Raw genomic sequence first — 10,947 nt, 5'->3', positions numbered from 1 at the left:
AACTCCAGGGTCTATTTGACTTAAACACTTTAGTTAACTTCCTCTTTCATGAAAAGCATAAACTCTCCTTGTCTCAACACCTGACACCTTCAGGAAACACTTGTGTAGCGACTTCGTCAAAAAGTGTCTCTGAGAGGCTTTTATTAAAGAAAAAGAAGATCAACTTATTGGACTATTCACAAACTCATAGATGAATGACTTATTTCCTGCCAAATTAATAGGATCACAAGTAAACAATAAATAGCAAATAATACGCCCAAAATACAAATCCATTGCATCTTAAAGCGTAATTAACAAGATAATAATAATATCCTTCTTTAACCAAGTTCTGGCTCCTACAGCGTGATCAACTTGCATGTTTCCCCGTAACAAAGAGAGTTGAGTTACAACAAATGGGTCATGTGCTCAGCTCAGACGTTTACTGTGCTGAACATGTAAGACGATGACTTCAGTGTATGTGTGTGTTTGTGTGTGTGTGGAAGCTGTTGCAGAGTTACACTCAGGCTCTGTGCATCCCTCTCACCGGATCTGCAGGTTTCATGGCGCCTCGCAGTATTTTGTTTATGAAGAACCGACTCAGTGTAAACCGGTTCTGCCGGCCAGGCGACATGGTTCATACGAGGATTTACAGATCAGCCTTTCCACACACGTTGAAGATCCCCCACCCAAGTGGAACACCCACCCACCACAAGGTGTTGATCTGCAACCCAAGTGACGGCGCCTCGCTTCCGGCCCGACGCTCAGCAATTGGGTGGAAAAGACAGATAAGCATCAGTCGGTGGTTTCGACAGTATGTGGCAAACACTTGAGGTGTTGTAGAGATATGGTGTCTGTTTTTTTGTTCTAGCTGTTAACTCTCAAATCTGATGAGCCAGCTTGAAGTGATGGTATTTACTGGTGGATTTAAACCACATATCACATCATTTTGGAATCAGCCTAAATGACCTAATTTGAAGCGATGCCATCTTTTATGTCTCTGTGTGTCTTTATCTGAAGGGCAATTCATAACTCCCACAGAGCAACTAACCTGTGTTTTCACCCCTGTTGGTCGGCTTGCCTGTCTGTAAGCAACCAGACAGATCACCATGAAACTTAGTGGAAGGACGCATTATGGGTCAGGGAAGAACACTTTATATTTTATAGTGGATCCAGAATTATTTACTGTCTTGCACATTGTGAAACAGAGCATGTTTCACAATGTGCAAGACAGTAGATAATATTACTGTTCGCCCAAAGAATCATGAATGGATCCTGATGAAGAAAATCAGAGACATTTGAGGAACTGATATCTATGAGAACATGATGGTTAGTGCAGCTTGACTGGCTCATTTTCTGTCTTTATCTGTTTTGTTTGTGAACTAAGTGGTGAAGGACAAACGGAGGGAAAACTAAAACAACCATCAATCAGCCCTCAGCCTTTTAGTCATAGACCCTCGGGCAAACAAAGCCGAGAAATGTTTAGATGAACTGTACACACTGTAAGTATTCTTCAGGGTCTTACTGAAGGTCAACAGCCCACAGTTTATATATAATTAGACAGAGCGCAGACCCTGGTGTTCTTTTTTATATTTACATGCATCTTCTTCCAGAGGAAAGCATTAACTGCAGCCTGGCTCTGTGGATGGTGAATGGGTTTAAGGACATTAGTCTACAGTCATGCTGCTTTGTGAGGCTGAGACACTTTGGAGCTTTGAACTTAATACCTACATCACAAAACATGTGTTTCCCAGCAAGAGAGACATCCTGGGAAACGAGAGCTGCACAGAAATGTCTTCAAAACAACATTTAAATCCCAGATGACTGTTTATACTCATTAACCCAACATGTAACGTGACCTGAGCTAGAGGGGGGCTCCTCTTCCTACAGAGGAGAACACACAAGTACTCTGTATTTTAATGCATTCGGATTCATCTGTTTTCCCTTTTCGGCCTCTTTCTTTGATCAGTGAGAAAAAGTCCTGGTGAGTTGATGTTGTTAAAACTAGAACGGCACTTAGTAGAGCACAAGTCCTTCCAAGGCCCAACAATCCCCTTATGAACCACATTTACGTTCACTGGATCTGGATCAGTATCTGGATCTGCACCGAATTACCGTCCCCTATACTAAAAAATAATAATACCTTTTAAAACAGCCGTCAAAAAATGCTTCTCGGAGGACAAATACAAATCAAGAAAACATGAAATATTATAATACATGTATAGTGAACATGTCTACAAGCAGGGGGGTTATACAAGAACCAGACCTATGTATATGTTGGTCAAAGGTCCCTCAGTGCTGTTTACCGTCAGGGTGGGCGTCAACACACAAGTGCCCTCTAATAAAAAAAATCAGGCTTGACGCAGAGATGTGTGTCCTGTCCTTTCTCCTCCTGTGGCTGCCCGAGGCGGAGGCAGAGTACCGGCCACACGGGGTCGCTGATAAACCTCCCGAGAGCGCAGCGTCACTGCGCAGCGGTTGTTTGTGTTCCTCCCCTCGTGAGCTGTGTGTCTCTGTTTGTGCGTGTCTCTGTCAGTGTGTGTGTTTATGGAAGGAGAGACTCGACGCAGTTTGATTTTGCTCGTGAGCGAACCAGCGACATTGACGCGCGAACCAGCGAAGTCTCCGTGAGGACACGGCACCATGACTCCTGACCAAATCCCTGTCTGTGCGTAAAAGATGCGTCTTGGCACCGCGCTGGCGTTTATCAGCGCCCTGATGTTTCCTCTGCATCTGGAATGTACCAAGACGTGTCGGGTGGGTTCTTTCAGACAGATTCACATATACACAATATACAGACAGGTCAGTACAGTACGAATGAGGTCAGCATCACTGTAGTTATATTTAATAATCACCTCTACAACAAGACACATGTAGCCTTGACGTAACTATGCATTTGGACAAGTTGGGTTGGGCAATAACACGATATTAATAATTTTATCAATATATTTCTCATCAATATGTAGGCCTATCAATATGTTTTGAGGAGGGATAACATATAACTGATATACCTCAGGTTTGTAAAGTGTTTATCAACTTGCACCTGGGAGTAACATCCCTCTAAAAAGAAATCATTTAAATTTATTGCAGTAATTATTGATATTCGGACTGATTTTTATTATTTTTAAATAAAACAATGTTTGATATTTTTTGCCTTATCTTGGTTCAAATCTAGATTTGAGGCCGGCCCTGCTGTTAGAACTTTCTCCTCAGTGAATGTTTGATGTATTTTCTAAAACTGTCCTCTTCTTTGTTTCTTGTCTTTACTGTAGAAGGGAAATAGAAATGGTGGTAAGTTATTTTCTCTTTACATTTCATTGACGACATGTGGAAGACGTGTGTGCTGCTACACTAATGCTGCTCTGTGTGTGTCTGTGTGTGTGTGTGTGTGTGTGTGTGTGTGTGTGTTACAGACTATGTTGAGGGACACTGCCCTGCCACACTGACCCCGCTGGCCCTGACCCAGAGCCGAGGGAATATGTACTCTGAATGTGTGACCCTCCGTGTTTGGATGAAGGCTGATGGTACAAAGTCAAACCATATGCGTCTTACAGCCCAAAGTCCATTCAGCTATCTCGTACACACACTTACACACACATGATCCTCCATACATTTTATCAGCTTGTATTGTTGCAGGTCAGATTTTCAAATATTGAAAGGTATGTCCCTCTTGTTTTCCTCCAGACTTCAGCAAGGCCCTGATTCGGATTCTCTCACCACGAAATGCAAAGGAGGTAATCCGACCCATGAAGACACGGAAACACAAACCTGAGGTGGGTGTTGTTTGCATCTGTCCCCAGAAACGCTGCATATGCACAACAATGTCAAAGAGACAACTCGGTCATGGTGGCAAACTGAGTGGAATTCAATGATAGCATTTCTCTTTTCTCTCTTATCTCTTTGTCTTAGTGCGGCAATAAAGGACCTAGAGGCGTAACCAAAGTCTGCTGTGAGCGAGGAGTAGATGAACAGAGCAATACCAGTTTGACACTGGTAAGAGCAGTTTCTTTTCTGGCTTTTAAAAAAACTGGGGATGATTTTCTGAAGATAGTGATTGATGTTGTGTGTGTGTGTGGGTGTGTGTTTGTTTCAGTGGGAGCTTGTATACGATTGTGTTGAGGCCCATGCAGGGAGGGTTGTGTCTGTGTCCTTCAGCACAAAGTCAACAAGCTGCAATGTCAGCTACACGGTGCCAGGTGAGGTCCTTCTCATATCTGGCATCAGGCCTTATTTAATATTGTCTTTCTCTCTTTTGCTTTTTCCACATATTCCCCCTTATTCTGTCCTCACTGAACAGCCGGTAAGACTTGTGACATTTGTCCTCTCCGGTGTTGACAAGTGGCCGACACGAGTCCTCGCGTTTATCGTCTCAACTCCTTTTCCCTTGATTCAGTAATCAGGCTGGTTTTGCAGTGTAAGCAGTTGTTGCTCCTGCTGAAGCCGTGACCTCTTCCTGTTGGATTTTACCCCGTTGATTCAGGAAAGGCTTTTCCACGGAAGCGTCATGCACACACGAGTAGCACTGCCTTCTCTCTGCACTGCCCTGTGATTGGTCAAAGTCCCCCCCCCCCCCCCCCACCTCACAGATTTCCCTAAGGCTGGGAACGGTGCCAAGAGGAAGCACAGAAGTATAGTTTTTCTCTCGGATTTACATATTGCTGAGAGGCTGTTATGTCATCGTTTCTCAGTAACATCATGAGCATGTCAGCTGCCGCAGGAAGAACAACAACCATTAACTGACTTGGCGACTTGTCTAGGTTGAGATCTTATATGAGACTCAGTTATTCATGCTCATCAAAACATTGAGAAGCTGTTCCCTGTGACTGATGGAGTGAAGGACTCTGACAGATAAAGCTGATCAGTCAACATCACACATCGTCTTTCTAAAGCTGATAAATAATATCTATTGATTTAATTGGATTTTCCGTAGATATCATGATGGACGTCCATCGCAAAGCTGCTTGGAAATCAGAGAATAGAAACGTGACTTGTAACTCCAGAACTTTAACAGCTAAACATGTTAGTTACAGATTTCTAGTCCTTTTTGTTGCCACACAGCTACTGACTACCCTTCACACCACATTTAAATCCACTAGATCCAGGCCAAATTAAACACACTCCCCAGTCCCGATGCCAAGTCCTTAAATGTCTCGGACTTTTGCTATCAACTTTCACTTTTCATTCAGGAATCAACGAAAATTTACAAAAGTTTACTTCTCGCAGTGTTAAAGAAAGGGGGGGGGGGGGGTTCCTGGATCTGTCCAAGGATCTGGATTCACATTGAATGGGTTCTTCTTTGACACAGACCACATTCCTCCGGGTTCTGTGTTAATCGCTCCAGTAGTTAACAAACAAACAAACAAACGACGAACTAACAAACAAACACTGATGGAAACATAACCTCCTTGACGGAGGTAATAATCGTTAGTTGTCTGTTGATCCATGGCTTTACTGCGAAGAGGAACCACTAATATATCAGTTAACACTTCTAAATGATGTAAAATTCTAAGAAATGTAGAAATCGTGACAAATACAGGACAAAACAATTTTCCCCGGCAACATGCTTCCTGTTTGAATCAACCAGAACATGATCATCATCACATCCTGTCTGTGTGTGACGTAGATCCAGTGCCACAGTTCGGTCTGACTGTGAATCGGTCGGTGAAGTCCATCACTGTGACGGTGGAGCAGGGAGAGAAGGTGCACACCAGGTGGTGCTACCTGAGTGGCAATCGCTGGTCACATTCACCGCAGCTCACTGTAAGTCTCAGTGGTTCAGTCCTCTGCAGATACACTCATGTGTGTTCGGACACAGTGAAGACAATGTGCAATATTGTTGTTGTTGAATGTGTGTGTTGTTTTTCTTCAGATTGATCCGTCTCAGTCTCGATCAGCTGTTCTTCACATCCCCTACCTGCTGCCCTGCGTGTGCGTCCAGGTACCTGAGCTTCATGCACGCAGTTTAAACAGGAAGAAATAGTTTTTGTGTGTTGAATCAGTCTGTTTTCATGACTTGCCTGCATCCACAGGTATATTACACGCACACGGACGCCCGGCGAGAAAAGCAGTGTCCTTTTCAAAACAAGGCCCTCGATGGTGAGTGTTCACAGAGGACTGGAGTCAGAATCAGACTGAAAACTAGTTCTAGTTTACTTTAAATACTTTTATTTCCATGTGAAACAGAGCTTGGGGGATTCCCAAGGCTGAACAGTCACATTAAATTCAATCAAGCTGCACCACTCATAGAAAATCCCAAATCATAGGAGCGAAGGTGTTTGATGACATTTCAGTGTGGTCGGTAACAGTGGAATAAAAACCTCATCCATTATGTCATCATGTTTACAGCAACATTTGTCCAAACAAACCAGGAGATGAACAGTGTTAACCTAGTGACCCCTAGTGGTGTCTATCCATGCTGATGGTTTTGGTTTGAATGTGAGTCAAGGTGAAGGGAACTTTGTGGTTCATACAAAACTGAAAAATGACGTTTGAAAAAGCTCAGTGTGTAACTTACCTTTTCAGAAACAGTCCCGCTTGCTTAAGAAAGTCTTCTTGAAGTATCTGAGGGGGGGATTCCCATTCAAGCCCATTCAGCATGATGTTGCTCTATGAATTACTTGGATATGTTTTTTATTGTAAATTGATGGAAGTGACATGTTGACATCAGTTCATATTATTCAGTCAGGTAAATTAAAATCTGTTAACATATTCATATTCATATTCATATACTCAAGACGCGACTGTTCCTCCCTTCACTGTCTCTCCCCTCCAACTAGTTCCCAGCACAGCAACTCTTCATCTTACTGGTTTTAATAGACGTTTGTATTTCTTTAATATCTTGATATTATATCTTGATATTATTCTGGGTTTCGATTTGCTCCTGTGAATACTTCATCTATTAGAGCACTCTGTCAACTCTGTTCTGACAGTTGCTATATGAATTAAGTTATTATTATTATTTTATGACTTCATTACTAACATATTGCGTCCTCACCAGATGTGGAAGACGTGTGGCGCTCGTCTCAAGTCGCCCTGCACGGGTCAGATCTGAAGTGGAGCTACGAGTGTCCCGTCAGCTCCATGAACATCTCCGCCCTCCTCTGCTGGAGGCAACACGAGCACCTGTGCGTCCCCGTGCTCAACTCCACACTCCGAGGACACAAGGACGGACCGACCCTGGTACGTTTGTCGAGGCCGCTGCTGGTGCTGCTGATAGATTCCCAGTAGATACTAGTATTCTTAAACTCCCCTTGTGTCTCCCCCCCTGACAGACGTATAACACATCCACCGTGGACAAACACCCTAGGATGTGTGTGCGGGTGAGAATCAGCTACGTTTAAAAACATGCCCATTTGCTTTACGTTCATTGCAGATTCATATTATTTGTATTTCATTTTTGCAGTTTTCTCTACAAGGCAGCCACAATATCTCTTGTCCTTTCCAGGCTGGTGAGTCAAACATTCCTTTGGAGGGAGGGGGGGGGGGTAATAAAAAAGTCAGTCTGTTCCTATTTATCTTGATGCCCTCTTCTTCTCGGCTTTTACAGATATATCCTCATGGGAGGTGAATATTGGATCAGGCAAACAGAGTGTGTTTGTATATCTCACCTCTTCGGCTCCAGCAACGTTCTCGATTCAATTCTGTGTCATGAACGAGATGGGATGTTCCCCCCTTGGCCCGGAGCACACACTAACAATGGTAAGTATTTTCTGAGAGAGGGGATTAAAGTGTGGATTTAATGTTAGTGTGAGTAAATCTGTGACTTTTCTACTCCACTTCACAGGAGGGGGGGGCTGCAGAGACCGAGCTAGAACTGCCTCCTCACTTTCTCGTGCAGGCGCCGTGTGTCCAGGTGAAGTTCACACGGCCACTTGGACAGGGTGACAGAAAGTGAATCCACCGTGTTCAGAATCAACTGTCTTACTCCTGCTTTGCTCTGTTTCCCTGCAGGTGTGGCAGTCACGTCCTGCTCTTCACGGAAGAAGAATTCTGTGCCCAGACTGTAAGTGTGCTGAAGATGTTTACACACACGAGTTCTCACACAAGCCCCAATGTACTGACATATGTACAATTGTGTGTATGACGTCCTGCACGGCTGCCTGTTTGCACACGCTGCTCCTCCAAAGTAAACAGATCTAATGACTTTCTTTTCCTTCCACAGACGGGCGCAGTAGACGTGGCCTGTATGTGATGGCAGCTCTGATACTCGTGTTTAGTTTTGCTTTGTTGGGATTTTTCATCCACCGTCTCAAGAGAAGCGGAGCTGCAGGTTGGTTCACTTCACACTAAGCACAAGGTCAAGGCTCTGGTTCATTTCATGGCTCCATCTTCACATTTAAAATCCTTTCCTGTGGAGTTCTGTGCTTGATGTTAACCTTCTAGAAATGCATTGAAATTCTCCACTTTTCCCATCTTCCTCCAGGCTGGCTCTGGATCCAGAAGGAAGTGCTGCTGGTGTGCTCATCCGAGCAGTCAGCCCACGTCTCTGCTGTGTGCGCGTTAGCCTCAGTTCTGCAGGGGGAGCTAAAGGCCACCGTGCACATGGCTCTGTGGGCCACACAGACCGGGGCCAGGACCGGAGTGGCCGATGTGGGTCCTCTCCCCTGGCTGTACGGCCAGTGGGAAAGAATGCGCAAGGCTCAAGGAAGAGTGCTTATTATCTGGAGCCCCGAGGCAAAGACCACCTACGAGAAATGGAAAGCGAGAGAAAACGTGGATAAGAACAAGATAAAGAGAGAAAAAGGAGCAGATAAGCAAGAGGATTATGAAATAAATGGAAGAAGGTTGGGAAAAGGCAAAAAGAAGAAGGAGAGAGCTGCAAGAAAAGAAGATTGTGTAAAAGACTTATACCCACAGAGGGAAGCCTGCTCAGTGATAGCCCCAGTGTTTACAGGTGCTCTGGCCTGCCTGCAGGGGTCGCTGCAGCAGTGCAGAGGGCAAGGAGTTGCCATTGTCTATTTTCAGGGTTTCTGCCAAAGCAGGGACATCCCAAAATCCCTCAGAGACGTCCCTCGGTACTGCTTACCCCAGGACTTCAGGGGTTTGATACAGGAGCTGGGAGGGATGCAGAGAGAGAGCACATCGAAGGGCCACTGTTGGCCCAGACTCTTTTCTAAAGTGCAGTCGATATGGCTGGCACGACAGCTGGCCCACCGGCTGCAAACACTGCTGCAGCCGACGCAAGGAGTCAAAACGCAGACTGTCACATCATCGCAGAAAAATACTTCAGAAAAGACACAAAACAGGGCCAAGGTGTCTCCGGCTGCCGACGTGGGGAGACAAGAAACTGCCCCAGAACAGGAGCCTCTTCAGGGGTCACCTTGGACAGCAGAGAGGCTTTAATCTCAAGTTCCACGCGTCTTACTGGGACAGACCTTTGTTCTGCTGGACACACGAGACGCACAAGAGAAACAGGAGCTGCCGTCACGTCGGGAACACCTCAGGGCCCGTCACTCACTAGAACATTGTTCTTGTGACATGTTTTTGCATATTGCGAAACGTTAAATGCTCCATCATGTCTCGGGCAGCCGGCCTCTGACAGGGACCCTTTATGTTGCTTTCCCGAATGACATGTGAGAAACGCCTCTCTCCTCTCAGCACGATATGGAAATCTGTTTGCAAATCATACCTCTGTGTCTTCTAGAGCTTGTGGATGAGGGAACAGATGTCTAACTGTGTGACTTCTGTTAACAGGCACCTGCAGATTTGCATGTTCCTAACCAATATAATGAGCGAAAGCTGTCCAATGCATTTCTGCTTGTACTGAGTCGTGTCTACTTTAAGTCATGTGTCAAATCTTTTTAAACTATTTATTTTGTTACATACTTTACCATTACAGGTCTGTTACTATTGCCTTTAGAGGGATTTATGTGGCGCTGTTCGTGTGCAGCCCGATAATTAAATATTTGAGCACATGCTGCCTCCTTGTTTTCTAGCACAGAGTGTAAATCAGGCACCTCGCTCATTCATAAAAACATTGTTGAAAAATATGTGTTGCCTCAAAGGCTTGGCTGTCTGCAGAGAGATACAGAGAAGACCATCCCATCATTATCTCTGCTGCTTATCCTGTAAGGTCCAGTGTGTGAGATTAAGGTGAAAAGGATCTATTGGCAGAAATTGAATTAAAAATAATCCATGTGATGTTTTCACTTGTGTGTTTCATCTAAATGATATGAATTGTTGTTTTTTTAACTGTAGAATGGTTCCTTTTTATTTAATTCTTAATATTTACATCAGGAGCGGGTCCTCTCCACGTAGGCCATCTTCTTTTTTTGTACAGAAGCCCAAACCTACCATATCATAAAAACACCTTTTGAGTTTTTATGACAAGAGAGGTGAGGGGTGATCAGCTGCAACATGTTACTTTCAGCACTATCACAAAAGGCAACGAATCACAGGGCAAACATTCAGAGACAACAACCATTCTCAACTTAGGTCAATTGAAAATCACTAATTCATTTTACCCCAAAGTTTGCATGTCTACCGTCGGCAGACATGCAAACACAGAAAGTTCCCCGGAGTTGAACTTGCTGGGAGGCCAGCTCTGCACCCCCGCGCTATCCAGAGTTACAACAGTATTATTCAAATATGATCAACGGAAAATATAACGCTCAGACATTCCCCTGAAAAACGTTAGAGCAAGAAAACCATGATGGGGATACTTTCCCAGACGGGAGGCCTTCTTAGTTCAACGGTCCCTTGAAGAAAGATTTGTTCATCATCCTTGAATCAGATTCTAAGCTTTAAGAGACTACCGCTGGTGGCATTAAACATGTGTGTATGGCATCTGTATTTAAAAAAAAAGCAATCTCTTAATTAACAAACCGACTGAGACAAAAGGTTTGTGTGTTACTGAATGTGGTTATTCAGCATGTGTATAACCACATTTTTCACCTGAAATGCAGGGAAGACCTGCTCGACAGGATTAATCAGGAGGCGGATTGTTTCTCAACTCCACACCATGTCCTGAAC

The 10,947-nt window shown here is 44.4% G+C and overlaps 1 protein-coding gene across 1 annotated transcript; it reads left to right on the top strand.

Moving 5' to 3' along the window:
• The first annotated feature begins 2,497 nt into the window (after nucleotides 1-2,497).
• On the top strand, nucleotides 2,498-10,146 carry LOC133957099 (uncharacterized). Its single transcript, XM_062392532.1, has 17 exons — nucleotides 2,498-2,733; nucleotides 3,249-3,267; nucleotides 3,390-3,500; nucleotides 3,661-3,749; nucleotides 3,886-3,969; nucleotides 4,070-4,172; nucleotides 5,600-5,736; nucleotides 5,846-5,914; nucleotides 6,006-6,072; nucleotides 6,974-7,155; nucleotides 7,248-7,295; nucleotides 7,379-7,424; nucleotides 7,523-7,674; nucleotides 7,760-7,828; nucleotides 7,927-7,978; nucleotides 8,138-8,245; nucleotides 8,399-10,146. The coding sequence occupies exons 1-17, from the start codon at nucleotides 2,656-2,658 to the stop codon at nucleotides 9,316-9,318; spliced, it is 2,334 nt and encodes a 777-aa protein (XP_062248516.1). The 5' UTR covers nucleotides 2,498-2,655; the 3' UTR covers nucleotides 9,319-10,146.
• The last annotated feature ends 801 nt before the right edge of the window (nucleotides 10,147-10,947 follow it).

The sequence above is a fragment of the Platichthys flesus genome, chromosome 7 (assembly GCF_949316205.1).
Source record: "Platichthys flesus chromosome 7, fPlaFle2.1, whole genome shotgun sequence".
Classification (NCBI taxonomy): Eukaryota; Metazoa; Chordata; class Actinopteri; order Pleuronectiformes; family Pleuronectidae; genus Platichthys; species Platichthys flesus.
The sequence above is the reverse complement of the archived record's forward strand: the minus strand, read 5'-3'. Positions and strand labels throughout refer to the sequence as shown.

What these genes read in the sequence shown, in the direction of transcription:
- LOC133957099 (XM_062392532.1), top strand. Translation starts at nt 2,656, where the DNA reads ATGCGTCTTGGCACCGCGCTGGCGTTTATCAGCGCCCTGATGTTTCCT. An exon ending in CACGGAAACACAAACCTGAG is followed by an intron (nt 3,750 to 3,885) that starts GTGGGTGTTGTT and finishes TCTTTGTCTTAG; the next exon opens with TGCGGCAATAAAGGACCTAG. An exon ending in CTCTTGTCCTTTCCAGGCTG is followed by an intron (nt 7,425 to 7,522) that starts GTGAGTCAAACA and finishes CGGCTTTTACAG; the next exon opens with ATATATCCTCATGGGAGGTG.